The following is a 24557-nucleotide window of genomic DNA, read 5'->3' as shown; positions in this document are numbered from 1 at the left end:
CGTATTGACCTCACAGGACAGCTATCACACACCACAATTAATCAGAAACAAAGGTGTGCCTCTTTTGGCTGGTGGTAACGACAAATACATAAAAATAGTGCGATCATTTTCTGACTTCGCCCTACTCCTCGTCGAATGACAATTAACTATTTCTTGGAAAGTGACGACATGCTGCGGTCTAAGTAGGCTGAGGCAACAGCTCTGTCATGGCAGCAGACATGTATTAAATCTAAGCTCATATAATGGAATGGGATGAGTTCCAACTGAAACTAGCTGAATAGGAGGACACTAGTCCCTCTTGAAATGCGTTAATAACCACAGGGCTAAAATTGAGCTGATAGGCGGTTACATAATATTAGTTCTTCCAGTTATGAACCACAATGAGTGCATGTAACATTGATAGCGAACCATTTTTGTATAGGGGACCCATGAAAGGTACTCTGCCATAACTTAAAGTTGGGTAGCACATAACAAGTGTCACCACTTGTTTCCGAAATGCACACAGCATTGAATATCATTTCATGAGTGGTGGTAAGCCAATGAAATATAAACACCACTTGTGCCCCCATATGAAATGTTGGAAGAAATAGAATCCAAAAGGCATGCTTTTATTGTGTTCGTAACTGAACTTGCCGAAGGAATTTTGCCTTTCCATCTTTTCTATGTTCATAATATACTTTTCACATGGTTCAACTTGAAAAAATGTCAAACAAATAAATGTTTAAAAAAAGGTTTTGTCATTTTCATGTAGAAACCACTGTGTAAATGTAAGTGTTGTTAATGGAAAAAGTTAGTCTTGTTATTCACGATACTGATTAACTTCATAAGTAGCAAATGAGGGGGAGATCCTGTATATCACAATTATTGTTACCGGTCTACTCTACCTTAAATTGAATGTATGACATTGTTCTACATTCTGCCCATCAACTGTGTTTTTTGCAATTTTCACCCCGAGTGGGCTGGGTATGCTCAGACGTGAGTCCCAGGCTCTCCACACCACTGGAGTCAAGCTATCCAGGCTGATGAAGGCTGATAGCCAGAAACCGGTCCTTGGATGCTTGATTCCGGTCTGGGAAAGACATGGCTTGGTAGTTCGGACTGGACTGTTCCCATGAGGCACAGGGTCAGAGCTGATTTGCATATAGCCAGTGTCTAACCCAGGGTGGAGTGGAGTGCAAAAAAACGTTGGATTTAGGCCCAGATCTTTGTACTGGGGTGAATGTATGACATTGTTCTACATTCTGTCCATCAACTGTGTTTTTTGCAATTTTCACCCCGAGTGGGCTGGGTATGCTCAGACGTGAGTCCCAGGCTCTCCACACCACTGGAGTCAAGCTATCCAGTCTGATGAAGGCTGATAGCCAGAAACCGGTCCATGGATGCTTGATTCCGGTCTGGGAAAGACATGGCTTGGTAGTTCGGACTGGACTGTTCCCATGAGGCACAGGGTCAGAGCTGATTTGCATATAGCCAGTGTCTAACCCAGGGTGGTGTGGAGTGCAAAGAAACGATGGATTTAGGCCCAGATCTTTGTACTGGGGTGAATGTATGACATTGTTCTACATTCTGTCCATCAACTGTGTTTTTTGCAATTTTCACCCCGAGTGGGCTGGGTATGATCAAACGTGAGTCCCAGGCTCCCCACACCACTGGAGTCAAGCTATCCAGGCTGATGAAGGCTGATAGCCAGAAACCGGTCCTTGGATGCTTGATTCCGGTCTGGTAAAGACATGGCTTGGTAGTTCGGACTGGACTGTTCCCATGAGGCACAGGGTCAGAGCTGATTTGCATATAGCCAGTGTCTAACCCAGGGTGGTGTGGAGTGCAAAAAAACGATGGATTTAGGCCCAGATCTTTGTACTGGGGTGAATGTATGACATTGTTCTACATTCTGTCCATCAACTGTGTTTTTTGCAATTTTCACCCCGAGTGGGCTGGGTATGCTCAGACGTGAGTCCCAGGCTCTCCACACCACTGGAGTCAAGCTATCCAGGCTGATAGCCAGAAACCGGTCCTTGGATGCTTGATTCCGGTCTGGGAAAGACATGGCTTGGTAGTTCGGACTGGACTCATGAGGCACAGGGTCAGAGCTGATTTGCATATAGTCAGTGTCTAACCCAGGGTGGTGTGGAGTGCAAAAAAACGATGGATTTAGGCCCAGATCTTTGTACTGGGGTGAATGTATGACATTGTTCTACATTCTGTCCATCAACTGTGTTTTTTACAATTTTCACCCCGAGTGGGCTGGGTATGCTCAGACGTGAGTCCCAGGCTCTCCACACCACTGGAGTCAAGCTATCCAGGCTGATGAAGGCTGATAGCCAGAAACCGGTCCTTGGATGCTTGATTCCGGTCTGGGAAAGACATGGCTTGGTAGTTCGGACTGGACTGTTCCCATGAGGCACAGGGTCAGAGCTGATTTGCATATAGCCAGTGTCTAACCCAGGGTGGTGTGGAGTGCAAAAAAACGATGGATTTAGGCCCAGATCTTTGTACTGGGGTGAATGTATGACATTGTTCTACATTCTGTCCATCAACTGTGTTTTTTGCAATTTTCACCCCGAGTGGGCTGGGTATGCTTAGACGTGAGTCCCAGGCTCTCCACACCACTGGAGTCAAGCTATCCAGGCTGATGAAGGCTGATAGCCAGAAACCGGTCCTTGGATGCTTGATTCCGGTCTGGGAAAGACATGGCTTGGTAGTCCGGACTGGACTGTTTCAATGAGGCACAGGGTCATCTCTGATTTGCATATAGCCAGTGTCTAACCCAGGGTGGTGTGGAGTGCAAAAAAACGATGGATTAAGCCCCAGATCTTTGTACTGGGGTGAATGTTTGACATTGTTCTACATTCTGTCCATCAACTGTGTTTTTTGCAATTTTCACCCCGAGTGGGCTGGGTATGCTCAGACGTGAGTCCCAGGCTCTCCACACCACTGGAGTCAAGCTATCCAGGCTGATAGCCAGAAACCGGTCCTTGGATGCTTGATTCCGGTCTGGGAAAGACATGGCTTGGTAGTTCGGACTGGACTCATGAGGCACAGGGTCAGAGCTGATTTGCATATAGTCAGTGTCTAACCCAGGGTGGTGTGGAGTGCAAAAAAACGATGGATTTAGGCCCAGATCTTTGTACTGGGGTGAATGTATGACATTGTTCTACATTCTGTCCATCAACTGTGTTTTTTACAATTTTCACCCCGAGTGGGCTGGGTATGCTCAGACGTGAGTCCCAGGCTCTCCACCCCACTGGAGTCAAGCTATCCAGGCTGATGAAGGCTGATAGCCAGAAACCGGTCCTTGGATGCTTGATTCCGGTCTGGGAAAGACATGGCTTGGTAGTTCGGACTGGACTGTTCCCATGAGGCACAGGGTCAGAGCTGATTTGCATATAGCCAGTGTCTAACTCAGGGTGGTGTGGAGTGCAAAAAAACGATGGGTTTAGGCCCAGATCTTTGTACTGGGGTGAATGTATGACATTGTTCTACATTCTGTCCATCAACTGTGTTTTTTGCAATTTTCACCCCGAGTGGGCTGGGTATGCTTAGACGTGAGTCCCAGGCTCTCCACACCACTGGAGTCAAGCTATCCAGGCTGATGAAGGCTGATAGCCAGAAACCGGTCCTTGGATGCTTGATTCCGGTCTGGGAAAGACATGGCTTGGTAGTTCGGACTGGACTGTTTCAATGAGGCACAGGGTCATCGCTGATTTGCATATAGCCAGTGTCTAACCCAGGGTGGTGTGGAGTGCAAAAAAACGATGGATTAAGGCCCAGATCTTTGTACTGGGGTGAATGTATGACATTGTTCTACATTCTGTCCATCAACTGTGTTTTTTGCAATTTTCACCCCGAGTGGGCTGGGTATGCTCAGACGTGAGTCCCAGGCTCTCCACACCACTGGAGTCAAGCTATCCAGGCTGATAGCCAGAAACCGGTCCTTGGATGCTTGATTCCGGTCTGGGAAAGACATGGCTTGGTAGTTCGGACTGGACTCATGAGGCACAGGGTCAGAGCTGATTTGCATATAGTCAGTGTCTAACCCAGGGTGGTGTGGAGTGCAAAAAAACGATGGATTTAGGCCCAGATCTTTGTACTGGGGTGAATGTATGACATTGTTCTACATTCTGTCCATCAACTGTGTTTTTTGCAATTTTCACCCCGAGTGGGCTGGGTATGCTCAGACGTGAGTCCCAGGCTCTCCACACCACTGGAGTCAAGCTATCCAGGCTGATGAAGGCTGATAGCCAGAAACCGGTCCTAGGATGCTTGATTCCGGTCTGGGAAATACATGGCTTGGTAGTTCGGACTGGACTGTTCCCATGAGGCACAGGGTCAGAGCTGATTTGCATATAGCCAGTGTCTAACCCAGGGTGGTGTGGAGTGCAAAAAAACGATGGATTTAGGCCCAGATCTTTGTACTGGGGTGAATGTATGACATTGTTCTACATTCTGTCCATCAACTGTGTTTTTTACAATTTTCACCCCGAGTGGGCTGGGTATGCTCAGACGTGAGTCCCAGGCTCTCCACACCACTGGAGTCAAGCTATCCAGGCTGATGAAGGCTGATAGCCAGAAACTGGTCCTTGGATGCTTGATTCCGGTCTGGGAAAGACATGGCTTGGTAGTTCGGACTGGACTGTTCCCATGAGGCACAGGGTCAGAGCTGATTTGCATATAGCCAGTGTCTAACCCAGGGTGGTGTGGAGTGCAAAAAAACGATGGATTTAGGCCCAGATCTTTGTACTGGGGTGAATGTATGACATTGTTCTACATTCTGTCCATCAACTGTGTTTTTTGCAATTTTCACCCCGAGTGGGCTGGGTATGCTCAGACGTGAGTCCCAGGCTCTCCACACCACTGGAGTCAAGCTATCCAGGCTGATGAAGGCTGATAACCAGAAACCGGTCCTTGGATGCTTGATTCCGGTCTGGGAAAGACATGGCTTGGTAGTTCGGACTGGACTGTTCCCATGAGGCACAGGGTCAGAGCTGATTTGCATATAGCCAGTATCTAACCCAGGGTGGTGTGGAGTACAAAAAAACGATGGATTTAGGCCCAGATCTTTGTACTGGGGTGAATGTATGACATTGTTCTACATTCTGTCCATCAACTGTGTTTTTTGCAATTTTCACCCCGAGTGGGCTGGGTATGCTCAGACGTGAGTCCCAGGCTCTCCACACCACTGGAGTCAAGCTATCAAGGCTGATAGCCAGAAACCGGTCCTTGGATGCTTGATTCCGGTCTGGGAAAGACATGGCTTGGTAGTTCGGACTGGACTGTTCCCATGAGGCACAGGGTCAGAGCTGATTTGCATATAGCCAGTGTCTAACCCAGGGTGGTGTGGAGTGCAAAAAAACGATGGATTTAGGCCCAGATCTTTGTACTGGGGTGAATGTATGACATTGTTCTACATTCTGTCCATCAACTGTGTTTTTTACAATTTTCACCCCGAGTGGGCTGGGTATGCTCAGACGTGAGTCCCAGGCTCTCCACACCACTGGAGTCAAGCTATCCAGGCTGATGAAGGCTGATAGCCAGAAACTGGTCCTTGGATGCTTGATTCCGGTCTGGGAAAGACATGGCTTGGTAGTTCGGACTGGACTGTTCCCATGAGGCACAGGGTCAGAGCTGATTTGCATATAGCCAGTGTCTAACCCAGGGTGGTGTGGAGTGCAAAAAAACGATGGATTTAGGCCCAGATCTTTGTACTGGGGTGAATGTATGACATTGTTCTACATTCTGTCCATCAACTGTGTTTTTTGCAATTTTCACCCCGAGTGGGCTGGGTATGCTCAGACGTGAGTCCCAGGCTCTCCACACCACTGGAGTCAAGCTATCCAGGCTGATGAAGGCTGATAACCAGAAACCGGTCCTTGGATGCTTGATTCCGGTCTGGGAAAGACATGGCTTGGTAGTTCGGACTGGACTGTTCCCATGAGGCACAGGGTCAGAGCTGATTTGCATATAGCCAGTGTCTAACCCAGGGTGGTGTGGAGTACAAAAAAACGATGGATTTAGGCCCAGATCTTTGTACTGGGGTGAATGTATGACATTGTTCTACATTCTGTCCATCAACTGTGTTTTTTGCAATTTTCACCCCGAGTGGGCTGGGTATGCTCAGACGTGAGTCCCAGGCTCTCCACACCACTGGAGTCAAGCTATCAAGGCTGATAGCCAGAAACCGGTCCTTGGATGCTTGATTCCGATCTGGGAAAGACATGGCTTGGTAGTTCGGACTGGACTGTTCCCATGAGGCACAGGGTCAGAGCAGATTTGCATATAGCCAGTGTCTAACCCAGGGTGGTGTGGAGTGCAAAAAAACGATGGATTTAGGCCCGGATCTTTGTACTGGGGTGAATGTATGACATTGTTCTACATTCTGTCCATCAACTGTGTTTTTTGCTACCTTAAAAACAAGCATTGGCATAGCCAATAGGTCTGGCATTTGGGACCTGCTGCATAACTAAATACCTATAAGGCCCTAAAGGCGAGACCTATTAGCTATGCCAATGCTTGTTTTCCTATTGCAGGGAGAGGCAGGGGTTGAGCAGCACTGTGAGCAGGGAGAGGAGAGAGAGGTTAGATGCAATGGGTTCTGGCAGCACATTCCTGTTCCCTAGTGCTAGTCTGGGCATCAAAGGCAGATTGTGACAGGGCTATTGAGAGTCTGCTCTCCACAAGGTGGATTTCTTTGTCAAGTGCGATCACCGTCTTATCTATATACTCATCTAGGGTGTCAGATTTCTTGTTGACAGCCCCTACTGAATTTAGGCCTAGCTTGTGCTTTGCCATCGTTGTTAGTCACACAGGACACAAGATCCCGCAACAGGAAGCAGCTAGTAAATTAGACACGTAATGTGCCAAGATACCACAAAATCAGAACTGAAGGAGGTAATAGAATGATAAACTAAGTAAGAGATCACAGTACCTCAAAGTGAAAGGCCAAGATGGGTGGCCCAGCCTACTCTACGCACCGATGGGCCTGGACGGGCTTTGCTTTGGTGTGTCCCGTCTGCGTTCCACAATGCAGGGTGGTGTTGGTGCTTTTATAGCATGGTGGGGTATCCTCCTGCATTGCCCCAAGTCAAGAGCCTCCTGGCGACCTGGATACTGGTTCTTTGAGTCCCCAAACAATGCAGCAGTCGACCCACACTGCGGTGTGATGTTGACGCTTTTATAGCATGGAGGGGGGCTACTCCCCCTTGCCTTTAGTCAAGCACCTCCTGGCACCCTGGATACTGGGGCTTTGAGTCCCCAAACAATGCAGCAGTCGACACGCACTGCAGTGTGGTGTTGACGCTTTTATAGCATGGAGGGGGGCTACACCCCCCTGCCTCTAGTCAAGTGCCTCCTGGCGCCCTGGACACTGGGGCTTTGAGTCCCCAAACAATGCAGCAGTCGACCCGCACTGCGGTGTGGTGTTGACGCTTTTATAGCATGGAGGGGGGCTACTCCCCCTTGCCTCTAGTCAAGCGCCTCCTGGCAAACTGCATACTGGGGCTTGGAATCCTCAAACAATGCAGCAGTCGACCCGTGCAGCAGGGTGGTGTTGGTGCTTTTTATCGCAGTAGGGGACTCTTCCCCCTTGGCTCAAGTCAAGCACCTACTGGTGCGCTGGATACTAGGGTTTGAAGTCCCCAAACAGTGCAGCTGTTATCCTGTGCTGTGGGGGGGGGGGTGTTGGTACGTTTATAGCAGTGTGGGGAGCTCCTCCCCCTTGCCTCAAGTCGAGCGCCTCCTGGCGTGCTGGATACTGGTGCTTGGAGTCCCTAAACAATGTGGCAGTCGTCCTCGCACTACTCGATTGCAAATCAAACGAGACCTATTGGCTATGCCAATGCTCGTTAGATTTAATGACTCTCTGGGCTCCCCCTACGCCCCTATTAAATGTCTCAGCACATTTTAAAGGTCAAAATGTGGCCTTTCCCACTCTACTGTGCTCGAAGCTGTTTAGCTACACGGGTCGGTAACGCATTGATGCCCGCAGCAGTGCACCCAGCTTCAGAAATGTCCTTAGCACGAGGAGGCGCTGAGCCTTTCGTACGTTTTCTTACTATTTACCTCAATGTAAAAAATGCTTCTTGTAACTTAACTGTGTGGTTTTACGATCCATCCTGGAAATAATGACGCACATTCGATGAAATTACTTTACTGAAAAATACAGATCAGGGGTTTAGAGAGCTTAGCAAACTGTTAGCCTGAATTTACAGCTATTGCAGCATGCGACAGTAAAGCCTGCGTCTGGACAGCATGGAGGACATTAAGTTGCAACAACGGGCTCAGCACAGACTGCTGATGCACCCACTGCAGCGAAGCCATGCACGCGCGTGCACTTCCAGGCTTGGGGTGCGCGCTCTGGACCCAGCGTGTCTCGGCGACAAAACGTTTCACGTTGCAGCAAAGGGCCCTATCAGTAGCAGTAGGGTAATTATAACCTACCAGACCCTAATGACCAGGTATAGAGAGGTAAGGGCCATTTTGCTGCTGTCAAGGACCCGATGGGAGTGCGGTGGCAGATTGAGTGGAGCCGGACTAATGAAAATTCACAGTTCGTAACTTTCAATCAAGGTCTGTTAGAAGGAGTAGCTAGAACAAGTTAAAAGAACGCTTTTTTCCAGGATCGGCCGGCAGCTGCGGGAAGCTGCGGACTCCAACTTTGGAGGGTCGGGGAGGGAAGGGGTTAATGCAAAGGGAAACAAGTCTCGCGCTAAAAGTGGGAGGGGTGGGGGGAGTGTGGCCCAGAGCACACAAAGCGTCTCCCTTGCAGGAGCGAGCCAGGGGCACCATGTGGTTGCAAGTTAATTACAAACATACGGTGTCAAGCTTTCTTCTGCAAGTGAAATCGCCAGACGTGCACACGTTGCCATTGAAGGCAATGCAACGCGTGCACGTTTTTGGGGCCAAAACTGCATCGATGGCTAAAGGTCTTTTTCCAAGCAACGCATGAGCGCTGCTAGGTGAGACCTAATGAGTATTTAAGAAATGCATATATTATCTTCAAGTAGGTGTTGGGGACTTTTTGTTCCACCTGTAATGATGTCTGGGCACCTAATGCTGTTTTTTTTGCAATGGGAGTGATGAGATAAATTACCCTACTGGTGTTGCTATTGGTAGGAGTGAGCAACTCCCATGGTGTACTCAAACCTAGATCAATCTGGTTCAGAGGTTGTGTTAGATGCCAGACTGAATAGGAGCCGCAAGGGAAGTGTCCTATAACCCGGGGTAAATACCATAACATGTCCTGGTATGTTCTTTGTGATGTGTGTGGTGCTCTAGTGTGAATAACTATGTCACCAATGTTCTTACTCCGTTTCAGGGTGAACAGGAGTTTAGCTAGTGTACTATTACCTGTATTAAGGATGTCTCAATTTCTGTTGATGGCTTTTTTTTTTAAGTGTTAGTCAAGGGCTGTATGTACTGACAAGGACCAGTCTGTACGGAGTGTGTTTGGGGAAGGTTTCCATGAGGTCCTCTCTGTGGTTATTTCTGGCTCTTTTTGTCGCTCTTCGAATGAGATCTCGTAGGTAGCGTCTCTGGGTAAGGTGGTCACTCAATTCCGCTGCGTGTTGTTGAGCTTCTCAAGTTTCATACAGTTCCTTCGGAGTCTGAAGAACTTTCCCACTGGAAGGTTGTCACGAATAGCAAGGCAGTGAGTTCCAGGCCATAGGTTTCTTGTATAGTTCTGAAAATATACCATCGTCCTTTGGGAATAGTAGTAGGTCCAAGAAACGAAGTGAAACTCTGCTGGATTAGCAGGTAAATTTGAGGTGTATGATTCTTGTGGTGAGCCAATCTGAAAAGCTATGTAGCATGGTAAGGTCACCCTCCCAGATGAGCAAGATGTCACCTATATATCTCTTCCATAGTTTGAGGTTCATTTGGATGGGGTTACCAGTTGGGTAGATGTCGGAGGTCTCAAAGCTGTGCATGTAGAGATTACCATGCTTAGAGCAAATGTATGGCCCAGTGAAGTCTCAGTCATTGGGCCATTAGAGTTGGTTCTGGAATAAGAAGAGGTTTTCTTTCTTAGAGACGCGGACTCCATGACAAAGGAGGTGGGGATCAAGTCATCTTGTTCTCTATGTTCTAGCAACTCTGACTGTCAGTAGGATGTCGTCTTGGGGGATGTTTGCGTAGAATGATTCCACATCATAGGAGACCAAATAGTGGATGATGTTTGTGTTGAGTGATTCCACATCATTGCAGACCAAATTGTGGACAAGTGGGTTGAAATGCACATCATTCTGAAAGGTGAGTACATGTTTGGTGTCTGGTAGGTAAGACAGCACCTCAGTCACCATCTGTCAGAGATTCCAACCAGCCTGCCAAATACAAAGCCATCCTGCTGCTTGGAGAGCCTAAGATGCCATTGCATTGCGTTGTTCCACTCTGGAAGTGATGATTGGAGTTGCATGTAAGTGCCACCCATGCGCTCTGATGTCAGTTTCTTACATTCACTGGCCTGCACCCTCAGACATAGAGCCCAACTGCAGATTGCAGTAAGCAGTGTGCAGATTCACAAATTGTGACCTCGTAAGATGGAAAAGGAGATCAGTCCACAGAACAGGGAGGTGGGAGACCGCGGTGAGCAATATGCGGTTAGATAGAGGATCCACCAGAAAAGGTGTTACTAAAGGTGTGCAACCTCTGATGTATACTTCTAGCCGCATATTCCTCACCTTGTGAATAAATACCAAAGTACTAACTCTAAAGGTGGTGGGTCTAAGGAGTGGCTCAGATAAAAAAAAGTCCTTCAGGATCAGAAGGTGAAATGCCCTTCTTGTTGGACATGCCCGTCAAGGCATTAGTGTTTGGTGAACTTTTGCACTGAAATCCACATAAAAGCCTGACAGATTTCCAGGACAGGCACTTCACATGAGGAGAGATAGCAGCCTTAGTTCTGGTGCAATGAGCCCTCAAGCCTTATGGAAGCTGCTTCTTCGCCAAAGTGTAGCAGATCTTAAAATACCTCGTACAAAGAGCTGATCAGCCACCCAATGTTCCATGGTACGATCGATGTAAAAGATCAGCACTCCCTTAGGGTCCAAGTGGTGGAGTCTTTCTTCCTCTTTTGAGGGATGAGCCGATGCAAAGCAGTTTGGAAGAGTGATGACGTGTTTGACATGAAAAGGAGTCACCACCTACGGAAGGAACACTGCTCGTGTACATAACACCAATTTGTCCAGAAAAACGGTGGCATAAGGATGCTGGACAGAGAGGGCTTGGAGCTCACTTACACAGCAGGCCGATGTAATTACAGCCAAAAAAACATTTTAATGTGAGGAGATGCAATGGACAACTGTGCAATGTCACGAAAGGGGTATATGTGAGTAAAGTGAAGACCAAATTAATGTCCACTGTAGCACCACAAAGGGGTTTGCTGGAAACATATAATGCAAATCTTCAGAAAACGCATCACAACTGGTGATTTGAACCAGGACGGCCAGTCAAGCAAATGAAAAAATAGGCCGAAAGAGCTGGTATATAACCTTTAACAGTGCCCACAGCAAGTTATTGGTGGGCCAAAGACAAAACATAGAGCAATACATCTCACAGTTTGGCCTGCAACGGATCTGTCTGCCATGCGTCGCAACAAGCCACAACCTTGTCCCTGTGTTCAGCATACACAGATTTCATAGATGGACATCTGGCTGCCAGGATCACATTGAAGACATCAGGAGGACTGTTGAAGGAGATCATAAGTCACTATTCAATCTCCTCGCATGGAGGTGTAGATGGCCCAGGTGCAGAACCCTACACAGCTGCTACAATAGAAGACCCTCTCCAAGTGGCAGCCTGATCAGACAAAAGATGCTTTGACCCAGAAGTTCCAGGAACCACACTGTCCTGGTCCAATCCAGAGCCATTTGGACGACTTTGGCACAGTTGAAACCAATTTTTTTTAGAACGTGAGGCAGGTGAGGCAACTTCAGGAAGGTATACAGTCCACTGCACCAGTGCATGTGGAATGTGTCTCTAAGGGAGAGCCTACTTGGGAATTCCAACACACAAAAGTGTTGACACTGTGCTTTCTATGCCTTAGCAAAGAGTTTGAGCCAGGGTTCTTGCATCGCTGGAAGACACTCAGCTCCAACTCTGGGTCTAAGTGTCAGCAGCTAAGCTCACCCCCCTGATTTTTAAAGATCTTGTCTGGTTGTGAGCCACCAGTGAAATACCCTGGTGCCTCAAACAGCTCCAGAGGAGCAGAGACTTCTGGCATGGACCCACGACCGACCCTGTCTTGCTTGTTGCAGTACTATAAGCCAGGTTTTATGAAGGGTAGTCTCTGCGAAGGAATCAGGAGTGACTTCAGCAGGTTGATTGAAAACCCCAACAATGTTAAGACGTTCACAGTTGTCTGGAAGTGGTTTGCGACTAACTTTCGCAGGCCTGCCATCAATAGCCAGTCATCAAGGTAGTATCCCCGACCTCTAAAGACCAGTGCCATCAACTTTGTGAACAACTGAAGGAGGACTGATGAGGCAGAAAAGAGGAAAGGCAGATTGAAAAAGCTTGTGGCCCACCTCGAACTGCACATAGCACCTTCGTGCCTACAGAACTGGAATGTGAATAGGTGTCCTACAGGTCCAATGCCACCATCCAGTCTTCAGGATCCAGATCAGAGAGAACCTGGACCAGTGTGATTATCTTCAATTTGTCCTTGCCAGGAAGGCACTGAGAGGGGGAAGATCTAAGATTGGACGAATGCCTTCAGCACAAGGTAGTAACGGGAAAAACATCCAGTCTCTACTTCCAAGGCTGGAAACCTCTCTATGGCTCCTTTGCCTAAAACAGCCTGCACTTCCTGACACAAAATGGAGAACTGGTCCTACGAGAGCTGCTCAGTTGTAGGTGACAGTGGGGTGGGGCGGGTCGAAAAGGAATGGCAGGGCGTAGCAACATTGGACAATTAGGAGAGCCCACCTGTCAGATGTAAAGCTCTGGCACTGTGGCAGGAAAGGTCTGACCCTGCCTCCTAACAGGTGGCTGTGTGCCACTGAGGGTGCACTAAAGAGGTTTGAAGGTTGTTCTTGTATATACGGGGGCTTGGGATGTACACTGCCCCGGATAGCTTGGTTGTTATCTGCTGGGCTCATGGCCTGACCTCGAAATTGCTGGGACGCAGGACTTTATGCTGTTAATACTCCAAGGCCTGGCATATCTTAGAAAATGGAGAAACTGTTGTGGGGATTGCTGGACTGCTGCTGAAAGATAAAAGGAGAATACTGTAGCTTGCTTCTCCTTAAAATGCTCTAGGGCAGAGTCTGCCTTTTTGCCAAACAAACTGTTGAAAAGCATGTCCATTGAGGATGCTGAACATTCCCTAAGAAGGCATTTGATGCCATCCATACGTAGCGCTCTAGCACCACACTTGACTCAATGGCCCTTCCTAAATAATCAGTGGTGCCTAGGCCCCAGGGGATGAAGAACTTTGTTGTATCCCAATAATCCTGAATGGTTTGGGCCAAAGAAACCCATAAGTGTTTTGGTACTGCCAGTAAGATCACACCAATGATGTGCATGTGTGTAACGGCAAAGAAAGCAGCTGGCATTGACTGGCCTCAAGGCAATGCTGGCTAAGGAGAACATACCTTTTCTAAATGTTTCCATATGGCTGGACTCTGAGAAGAGTGGTAAAGGCATTCAGGTTGGTCCTGTTGGCAGATGCCTACGCAACCAAACGCTCAGAGATTGGATGTTGCGTTTCGTCAGCATTGCCTGGAGCTGGCCTATTGCAACGGGTAAACTGTCGATTGAGAACAGGTCCACAGCATGGTTTGCCCAAGTGCCCAAAAGTGTGTCCATGAGGACCTCGTTGAAGGACAGAAGAGGCTGGTCAGTCCTGCACCTGGACCAATGGAAGTGGGCCTAAGGTGAATACTCCAGCTGTACCAAAGCATTCTCTGCCGCGAGAGCAGAATCCACGCATCACTTCTGCTGCAGGAACAGTCCCGGTACATCACACTCGGAACCAGTGCATCGCCATCGGAACCACAGCTCTGGAAACAATGCATTGCCGCCACTGCAGGGAGAAGATCGATGCATCCTCTCTACTGCATGGAGAAACTTGGCGCATCATCTTCGGAATCGTCGCATCTCGGAACCGGCACATTATCTTCTGAACCGGTGCATCGCCTTCATTGCGTGAAAAAAAACGGCACATCACCTCAACTGCAGGATCGACACCGAAGCATCGCCCACCTGCACCCCGCATCTTTGTTGTCGCACCCAGGATCAAGGTATTTTATTCAGCTGGCCTCACGGGGTGCATGTATTCGGCTCGCACTCCATCACGGTTGGCCTGAAAATTTACTTTGTCCTGGTCTGGGATGACCATATATCCCACAAAAGACGCTTATTGCTTCTAACCGCTATTTTACAGCTTATTCTTTATAAATTCATATCTTATGTTCAATTTATTGGCTTTTTGTTGTTTTGGTCTTGTTTTATTTAGTAGATTAAGAGCTATTTTTCTAACCTGGTGTGGAATCTTTTTGTGTGGTGTTTTCACTGTTTACTGTTTGAAGTGTTGCACAAATACTTTACACATTGCCTTTTAATTTAAGCCTGACTGCTCTGTGCCAAGCTACCAGAGGGTGAGCACAGGTTAATTTAGGGTGTGTTTGTTACTTACCCTGACTAGGATTGTGGGTTCTGTTTCACCGGGGATTCCAACCCAGTTAACAGGAACCCAATTTATAATAAATGGCCTTAGACAACAAAATCTTTGTGTTACTGACCTCATTAGAACACCTCTGACAACCACCCCCCACACACACATACGAATTTTCATTAAACTGTCTGACATGAAAGAGCCTGAATACAAAGGCAAAATCTATGTTGAGACTGAATAATATTATGGATGTATTATTGTCATGAAACTGGAGGCCCTGTATCCAATAATATTACCAACTAAGTAATATGTGAATAGCTTTGCTTTCCTCAGTATGCGATAACGATGCAAAAAAAAAAAGAATAGGTTTTAAAAAGGCACTCATGTGTAAATCCAATTAAATTAGGGTTGGTAGACATCAGACCATGTTAAAAAAAACGTAATCCAAGATGTTATATAAACAATCTCTTACAAGTTAATGAAATAAGGCTTTTATTGAGAGGATATTAAACAATACATACAGTTCACGAACAACTTAGCTTCTGTGCAAGTAGGTCTGTATTCAATTGAACCTGGGTCATTTTCAATACAATCTCTCGGTAAAGATCACTGTTTAAGACAAGGTGTTCTCCGGCCCTACTCTGCTTCTGAGCTGACTGAAGCTCGTTTCTGCACTGCTCCACTGCATCCGCCGAGTTGGGAAGAGAAGCCGTGAAACTAGAGGTTCTCTTTTCAGCTTTAGATGTGGCTGTGAACTCTTTTTCTACTTTGTTTATTGCAGAGGTAAGAGATCTCCTGTGGGTCAGCATTTCAGCTTCCAGTGATTGGGCCAAATTGTTCTCGAGGCACTCTTGGGTCCCTAACATCAACTGCTTTACCACACAGGATGGCGGCAGCATTCCAACTAGACTGTGGAGAAACTGGAACAAAATGGACTGGTTTCTGAAAAAGAAAAAAAGAAATTAATGTTAAGAAATAAATGCCTATTTTTGTCTAATAATTTTTTCCTGTTAATCCATCTTGCAATTTCACCAAATTCATAAACAGAACATTTCCTGGTCGAGAACCAAATGACGCAGTTCAAATAAGCCAGAATTGACATTCATGATGTGAAATTGAAACAAATGCCCAGAATAATTTTGCAGCGCTTGGAGGAAGATGGAAATCAATGTGTCTACCAGGAGTGTGCTCAGGCTTACCCCAAAAATATCAAAATAATGCATATGGAAATGTCTTTGTAAATAAAAACCAGAACTGTTAAATTTGGAGTGTGTACACCTGCCCTCTCCTCGCAATATATTAAATAACTCTTGATATCCAATGATTTTATAATTTTGGTGTAGGTTGACTCAACACTCTTGTATTCACGTGTATTTTCTATGCAAGTGTTTTGGTCCTGGTTTATTAGCCGTTGAGCTTTTTCAAGAAGTAGTAAAAGTCTGTAGTGCCTTATGGGTGGGCGAAGCTTGCCTGACTCAAAGATGGCCGCATAGCACAGGGGCTCTGCTCAACCCAGCTAACAATTCATCAAAATCTTGCATATACCGCAACACCTTACTGGCGCAACCACTGTAGATCGCAGGAGGTTGACACAGTCCCTCCGCATGTCGAAAAAGCGAAGCCCAATGACAGAAGAACACGTGAGCATTCCATCTGAGTAAGTGGACCGGGTCAAGGGAAGCAGGCTGAGCGAAGGAGGTGCGGAGCGGCTGCACGCCTGGAACAAGGACCCCTGCTCTGGTGTGGGAGCTGCTGCTCCAATCGTCCACTCTGAGATCCCCGTGGCGGGGGTTGAACTGGGACCGCGCCTGAGCTTTGAGACCCTCCGACTGCTTGCCAGCCTGGGCCACTGACTGAAGGCAGTTTGACCTGCCCTCTCTTGACCGGGGTGTGGCCGCTGCTCACCAGACTGCGGAGATCGGGTGGAGGGTAGAATGAGCAGTCCGCCCACAATGTGTTTTGGGATGGCCGCCCCCTAATGCGGCTACAGGGACGAGACTGGCACGGTACGGAACTCACAGTTCGTATGATGCCACTGACGATAAAGAACACCCATAGGCGGGGGGGCTCCCCGGATACAGCAGCTGGACCACTGTAGGAAGGTGGCTACCTGACTATGGTTACCCCAAATTTTTTGCCTTGTGTTTAGCTGGTTTTTGACTCAGTTGGCCTGGTACCCTGCTAATCAGGGCCCCAGGCTATCTGCTCTCTCTGTAAAATGGATTCCATGTACCCTAGGTACATACCACAATTGGAAATGGACTCCTTGTCAGCCCCTGTACCATGCACTATAGGTGCTCAGGGCATAGGTGCCACCAAGGCCTACCGGGGGCTGCAGCATATCTTTTGCCACCCCTGGCTGGTTCTTAAATTGACACAACTGGCTGATAACTCAGCTGGGGCAAGGTGGTGTAATCACCCCTTGCTTAGATATAGTATACCTATATCTAAACCTATATCTGGACACATATAAACATGTGAGCCACTCCTATGGAAGGCCTCATCAATCCTGGAGGCAGAGTGCGTGGTTTAATGTGAGATGGAACTCTAGCATGAGCTGAGCCTGTCTGCAGCCGTCGGGAACAAATCCCTAAGCTGTTTCAGGATAATGCCATACCATATACTCTTAAGTGCATTATAATCCTCGCGGTTATATAGCAACTCTGGTTTGGCTTTATCAAAACATGTCGTGTAAGGTGTCATACGATTTGGAATACTATCCCCTCGCCAGTTCTGGCGACGGGGATAGCATTCCACCCCTCTAGAGGGGTAAGACATGTTACTTTACTTAAATGCGGTTAATTTCTAAAAGGGCCTCAGATCCACAAAATGGATGCTCCTGCCACAGACACGAGTCTGACCCCCTGAAGCTGACCGAAACTCAGCCCAAGGGGCCTGGACAAAGGGTTTCCTGTCGCAGGGCGGTGTTACAACCCCCCAGACAGGAGATAGTGGATTGTAGCAGGGAGGTTTGAAAGAAACCAGACACTGCCTGGGGAGCACAAGGCTGCCCCTTGCATAATCCGGCCAAACCGGTTCTGGGGCACTCCAGCCCCGTCCCAGCGCGGCCAGGATCAAAGGAAGGGGGTGTATCCACCCACTTCCTGGGTCCCACCCATAGGAGGGGACCTAGCAGGTAATCCAGCCCCCCAGATTCGAATAAGAGTGGGAGCAGTGCCAATGCACTTCAGATTATCCTGATGAAACATAAGAAACGAAACTCTGGACCCTTCGACATCCTACTCAACGTAGAAGACTGAAGAATCTCCCTTGTGGTCAAGGAGTGACCACCCTGTGCAAACAGGCACCATCCAGCCCTTGACGTCTGCTTTGTTGCAGTTCCCGCCGGAACTCGAGCGACAGAGATCGACGAGATCAAGCTTGCCTGCCTTCTAACAGCCCGATCCACAGTCCCTGCAGAGCTGAGACCCGTGGAGGCGACCGGAAGCGTGGGGCACGCCATCTTGGAAAGACCACAAGACGCTGACCGTGCAGCCCACGAGTGACCCTCGAAGCTGTACAACGGGGTTTGAGAAGCCCCAACCCTGAGCCACTCTTGCACCGAAGTTCAGCCCCCTACACTCGACGAGTGCTGCGTGGGGCCCTTCTGCTTCTTTTGGCTCACCGCGTTGGCCAGTCCCTTGCCAGCTGGCTTGTGGCCCCTGTGCCGACGAAACTTGAAATTCGACTTGTGATTCTGGTTGCTCCAGATTTGCACCAGCTCCCCTGAAAAGGAGCCCCCACTCTGACCCTCCTGGTCCGAGTGAGAAGCAATCTTCCAGTTCCGCGTGGATTGCTTTTGCCATGTGTTGTTTGCTCCAATCTTGAAGCCGACAGCGCCGACAGCGAGAGCCTGCGTGGGACAGATCGTGACCTGCTCCTGGACTTCGTAGATGCCCCAGAGCCCACGTGACAGCGGAGAGAAGCTCCTCGACAACCACCTGATTGCGCCCGACATTGCCTGGTTCCGTCCTGGTTCCACCCTGGTCACTGCTGAGTGACCCAGACTCTGTCCCCTCTGCTTTCAGGTACTTTTCGACTTGAGTCCACCCTTGGACTCCACCGGACACTTCTACTTCACCTCGCCTGCAGCCCTTTCAGCTCCAAGCACCAAGAGCCTGCGTGACGAAACCTGACTCAACTTCGACCCTGTGCTCCCGCTTCCTGTGGGTGAGGTAACATTGCAACGCCGGTGTTCCCACACTGGTACACCCCTCTAGGGTCTGTGTCTTAAGTTTTGTTCCTCTAGGTTCAGCGGAAGTGTCCTTAAACTTTAACTTTGTAACTTTTACGCACCATTGGTTAACATTGATGCATGCGTGCACTTTCTGCACTGCACCCGAATCCCGCGGGCTTTTCCCGACTTCAGCATTGCTTGTCCCGACTGCTCCCAGCGATTCCCTAGGCCTAACCACTGATCGAATGGTCTCTCTTATACCATTTTTTTAGTATATGGTTTGAGTGGCCCCTTGGCCTCATCCAAAATTGTGCAACTTTGTATGTTATACTGTGCTTTTGATTTAACGCTTGTGCCCCTTTATTCATAAAGAATACTGGGGATTGTTTTTAGTAATAAATACATATATTTTTATAATATATACTTGTGTGGTGTCCTTTCATTTGATATTACAGGATTGTATGTGGTAAAACAGCTCGCTTAACACGACCTCTTAAGTTAAGCCTTTAAGGCTGCTTAGTCCATGCTACCCCTAGGATAGCTTGTCTAATAAGGTTGACTTACAACCAGACACCATAAGGGTTTTTGGACTGATACAAGGTGGTTCCAGAATTGGAAACATCATATCAGGCCAACTTCTCACATTGGTGAGCAGCGGTGCGGATTTGAGCTTGCTGTTTGTTTTACCATTGCAATCTTTTTATCAAATTGAAAGATCACATCAAGTACCTCTAGGTACATATAAATCAAAAGCTTAGCATATTTAAGTTCTACTGAACTTAGTAGTTGTAGATTAAAGGGATTAGCACACCCTGACTACAACTCACTAGCAAGGTACAGTAGGGAAACACTTAGTGTAGGTAGGTGCATCACTTACACCACACTAGAGTCATGTCTGACACAGGAAAAGCCTCAGGGTCTGTTCCTGTGACAGTTGACCTTACCCAGGCAACTTCCAGCTATGACAAACTAACCCACAAAGACTTGGTTGCCTTGTGCATATCAAGAGGGTTAAAAAGGGGCAGAAGTCCCACCAGTCCTTCCCTGATAGCCATTCTAGAACAGGATGACTTGGAAAAGGCAAATGCAGTTCCCTTAGAATCAGGAGATGGAGTGGACCCCACAGCCACTGAGACCACCCCAGAGGAGGAAGAAGAGGAGGTAGAAGAAGAGGAGGACTCAGAGGTAGATGACCCTGAAGATCAGGATCAAGGGGTTAACCAGGTTGTAGTTGCCAGGCTTAACCAGGCCAACTTAAACCTACTGGGAAATGGAGAGGGCCAGCACCTCCCCAGATCCCACCAGAGCATTCTCCCAGGCAACAGAAGAGTGAGATCTCCATCAGGGGACTCTCATATTTCTAGTGCCTCAAGAGAATCTCAGGCCGCCCGCAGAAGCTGGAACAAGATCACAGCAGACCAGCTCGCCACCTCCCTGAGCCAGCACCCTCCTGCCAGCTCAGCAGACCCCAGCCAGGCCGCCGACAACCTCACGAAGTGGATCAGAAACTGCGCGGACGAACTCGCCCCACTGAGGACCCCGCCCAGCAGACCCGGCAGCAAGAAGGCCCCTTGGTTCACCGACGAACTCAAGAGCTCCAAGAAGAACTGCCGAGCCCTCGAGAAAGTCTGGAGAAGGGATCCGACACCGGACAACAGGACCTCCTTCAAGCTTGCCACCCGGAAACACCACCAGCTGATCCGCGCCGCCAAGAAAACAGCATTCAAGGACAGGCTGGACAACAACGCACACAACAGCAAGGAACTCTTCAACATCGTGAAAGAGCTCTCCAACCCCAGCGCAGGAAACAACGACATCACCCCATCGCAAGACCTCTGCAACTCCCTCGCCTCATACTTCCACAACAAGATCGCGGACATACACAACAGCTTCAACAACCAACCAACGCACACCATGACCGAACAACCACCCCCCACTACCACCCTCCACGCCTGGACCCCGATCAGCACCGAAGACACCATCCGCACGATGAACTCCATCCACTCTGGATCTCCGACAGACCCCTGCCCTCACCACGTCTTCAACAAGGCCGACGCTGTCATCGCACCCCACCTGCGAGACATCATCAACACATCCTTCGACACCACCATCTTCCCTGAGAGCTGGAAACACGCCGAACTCAGCGCTCTACTCAAGAAACCAACAGCGGACCCCACCGACCTCAAGAACTACCGCCCCATCTCGCTCCTCCCGTTTCCAGCCAAAGTCATCGAGAAGACCGTCAACAAGCAGACTTCCTCGAGACGAACGGATCCCTCGACCCCTCACAGTCCGGCTTCCGAGCCAATCACAGCACCGAGACCGCCCTCATCGCCGCCACCGATGACATCCGAGCCCTGATGGACAATGGAGAAACAGCGGCCCTCATCCTCCTAGACCTCTCCGCGGCATTCGACACGGTCTGCCACCGCACCCTAGTACGGCGCCTCAGCAACATCGGAATCCAGGACAAGGCGCTGGAATGGATCATCTCCTTCCTCGACGGAAGAACACAGAGAGTCCGCCTACCACCGTACAAGTCAGAGGCCTCCGAAGTCATCTGCGGCGTCCCTCAAGGATCATCTCTGAGCCCCACCCTCTTCAACGTCTACATGAGCCCCCTCGCGGCCATCGTACGCAAACACAACCTCAGCATAATCTCCTACGCCGACGACACCCAGCTGATCCTCTCCCTGACCAACGACCCCGCCGCCGCCAGAGCCAACCTGCACGAAGGGATGAAGGAGGTAGCCGAGTGGATGACGACCAGCCGCCTAAAACTGAACTCGGACAAGACGGAGGTCCTCATCCTGGGACCCTCACCCTCCGCCTGGGACGACTCCTGGTGGCCTCCCGCCCTGGGCTCCGCACCCAAACCAACAGACCATGCACGCAACCTGGGCTTCATCCTGGACTCCTCCCTCTCCATGACCAGGCAAGTCAACAACGTCTCCTCGGCGTGCTTCAACACCCTACGCATGCTACGGAAGATCTTCTGGTGGATCCCCACCGAGACCAGGAGGACCGTCACCCAGGCCCTCGTCACCAGCCGACTGGACTACGGCAACGCCCTCTACGCCGGTACCACCGCCAAGCTCCAGAAGAGACTCCAGCGGATCCAGAACGCCTCAGCCAGACTCATCCTCGACATCCCACGAACCAGTCACATCTCCGGACATCTCAGAGACCTTCACTGGCTCCCCGTCAGCAAAAGAATCACCTTCCGCCTCCTCACCCACGCACACAAAGCCCTACACGACCAAGGCCCGAGCTACCTCAACAGCCGAGTCAACTTCTACGCTCCCAAACGCCACCTCCGATCAGCCAACCACGCCCTCGCCGCCGTCCCCCGCATCCGAAGAGCGACTACAGGAGGAAGGTCCTTCTCCTACCTGGCTGCCAAGACCTGGAACTCCCTTCCGACCGACCTGCGCCTGACCCAAGACCACCTCTCCTTCAGGAGGAAGCTGAAGACCTGGCTGTTCGAGCAGTAGCGGCACCCCCCCCCCCCCCCAGCGCCTTGAGACCCTACGGGTATGTAGCGCGCTTTACAAGTGTCATTGATTGATTGATTGATAGAGAGGCATGACTGCCTCACAAAAGATAGAGCATAAGGCCAGGATGAGAGCTGTCAAACTCCAAATAGAGAGGGAGGAGGTAGCCCTGGCTCAAGCTAGACTTGCCTTGGCAAGAGAACAGAAAATGTGTGGCTTAGATGCCACTGGTGGCAGCAATATTCCTAAAGAGAAACCCAGGTCCTATGATAGTAGAAACCTGACAAAGATTGTGCCCCCCTACAAGGAAGGGGATGACATCCACAAATGGATAACTGCTCTTGAGAGAGCCTGCATGGTACAGCAGGTTCCTGAGGAACAGTGGGCAGCAATCTTATGGTACTCATTTTCAGAGAAAGGGAGAGATAAGCTCCTCACTGTTAGACATGAGGATGCAAACAATTACAAAGTCCCGAGGAGTGTCCTAATAGATGGGTTTGGCTTAACCACTGAACAGTACAGGGTGAAGTTCAGAGACACCCAGAAGACACAGACACAGGACTGGACTGATTTTGTAGATTGTGCTACTAAGGCTCTGGAGGGTTGGCTACATGGCAGCAAGGTACATGACTTCACAGGATTGTATAATTTGATTATGAGGGAGCAGATCCTAAGTAATTGTCAGAACCAGCTCTTACACCAGCACCTGGTGGACTCAGATTTGACCTCTCCCCAAGAATTGGGAAAGAGGGCAGATAAATGGGTCAGAACCAGGATTAGGCCTAAGAATCAGGACAGTAACCAGAAGAAGGAGTCTACCAAGCCTCAAGATAAGGGTGGGGATAAAAGTAAAGAAAAGACTTCCCCAGGGCCCCAAAACTCCAAGAATGGGGGTGGGTCCCAAGACACTTCTTCAACTGAGAAAAAGCCTTATTGTTATGCCCGTAAACAGGTTGGGCATTACAAAACAGACAACTGTTGTCCCAAGAATAACAATAAAGAGAATATACCTCCAAAGCCAGCTTCAGCACCTCCTGTTACTGTCAGCAGTAATCCCCCAGGAAGTGGGAGCACACCCAGGAATCTGGGTGGGTTTACTTTTGGAGCACAGGTGGACCCTGGCCTATCCAGGTCCCCATCACCCAATAATCTTGTTTATGAGACTGGCATGGGGTTTGCCAACTTCTCTGATTGCCCAAATACTTTGAGCAAATATAGACAAGAACCCATCATCAATGGTTTGAAAGTTGAAGCCTTTAGAGACACAGGGGCTAGCATCACCATGGTGGCTGACTGTATAGTCCCCTCTAAGCAACTTTTACCAGGTGCCACATACCAGGTAACAAACATTGATGGAATCCAAACAAATCATCCCATGGCAGTAGTAAGTCTCAGCTGGGGAGGTGTCACTGGCCCAAAGAGAGTGGCAGTGTCATCAAACTTGCCTGTAGACTGCCTACTTGGTAATGATTTGGAAATCTCAGCCTGGGCTGAGGTTGAACAGGAAACCCATTCTAGAATGGTAAATTCCAATAGAAAGGTTAGTGGGGCTGTAATGGCTACAGCCCCAATTCAAGATGTCCTTCCTGAAAAGGTTGGTAGGGCTGAGCAACTCTCTGCCCCATCTTTAGCAAAAGCTCTTCCTGAACAGAATAGCAAAGCTGTTATGATAACAGCAGAAACCCAAACTGAGTCCCCTCCTGAAAAGGTTGGTGGGGTTGTGATGGCCACAGCCCAAACTCAAACTGATATGTGTGTTGTGAAGCCTGAAAAGATGGATAACTCCACACAAACTGAGAGCATGGAGGAGGAAGAGAAATCTTCCCCTCACCAGACATTAGGACAGGATCAGCCTCCTCAGGGAACTGATCCTACCCCTGATGAAGGAACTGCCCCAGAGGTTGTTAGGCCTGGCCTGACAGAACCTCTGATGGCAGTGGACCCTTCTCAGGTGGGACCCAGTCTGGAGCAGGTAACCTGCCCCTCTCTCCCTTGCCTTAGCCAGCCCAGGGCTGCAGAGGACAAAAAGGACAGTGAGACCCAGAGGGCCCCCTGTCAAATAAAGCACCCCCATCAACAGATTAGGGGCACCAAAACTAGTAGCCCTAGTGAGGTGAAAACATTAAAAACTCCTGAGGGAGCCCCCTAAAAACAGTTAGGGACCTCCCACAGATGGATTCTGTTGGGCACAGCCAAACCTGGGACCCAAAGGGCCCAAACCTGAACTGTCCCTCCAGCAAGCCAAACAGAGGGACCCAGCCTCCAGCTTTAGGTA

The 24557-nt window shown here is 49.1% G+C and overlaps 1 protein-coding gene across 3 annotated transcripts in view; it reads right to left on the bottom strand.

Annotated features, from left to right (window-relative positions):
• Window positions 1–15086: 15086 nt before the first annotated feature.
• FANCB (FA complementation group B) overlaps window positions 15087–24557 on the bottom strand; it is a 466340-nt gene continuing 456869 nt past the window's right edge. For all 3 annotated transcript variants that reach the window (XM_078657640.1, XM_078657638.1, XM_078657639.1), the window contains exon 9: window positions 15087–15553. In XM_078657640.1, coding sequence (XP_078513766.1) covers window positions 15136–15553 — 418 coding nt within the window. In that variant the 3' untranslated portion in view covers window positions 15087–15135. The remainder of the gene's footprint in view (window positions 15554–24557) is intronic.

This window comes from Lissotriton helveticus, chromosome 8 (genome assembly GCF_964261635.1).
Source record: "Lissotriton helveticus chromosome 8, aLisHel1.1, whole genome shotgun sequence".
Lineage (NCBI taxonomy): Eukaryota > Metazoa > Chordata > Amphibia > Caudata > Salamandridae > Lissotriton > Lissotriton helveticus.
This window is presented reverse-complemented; position numbering and strand designations above follow the sequence as displayed.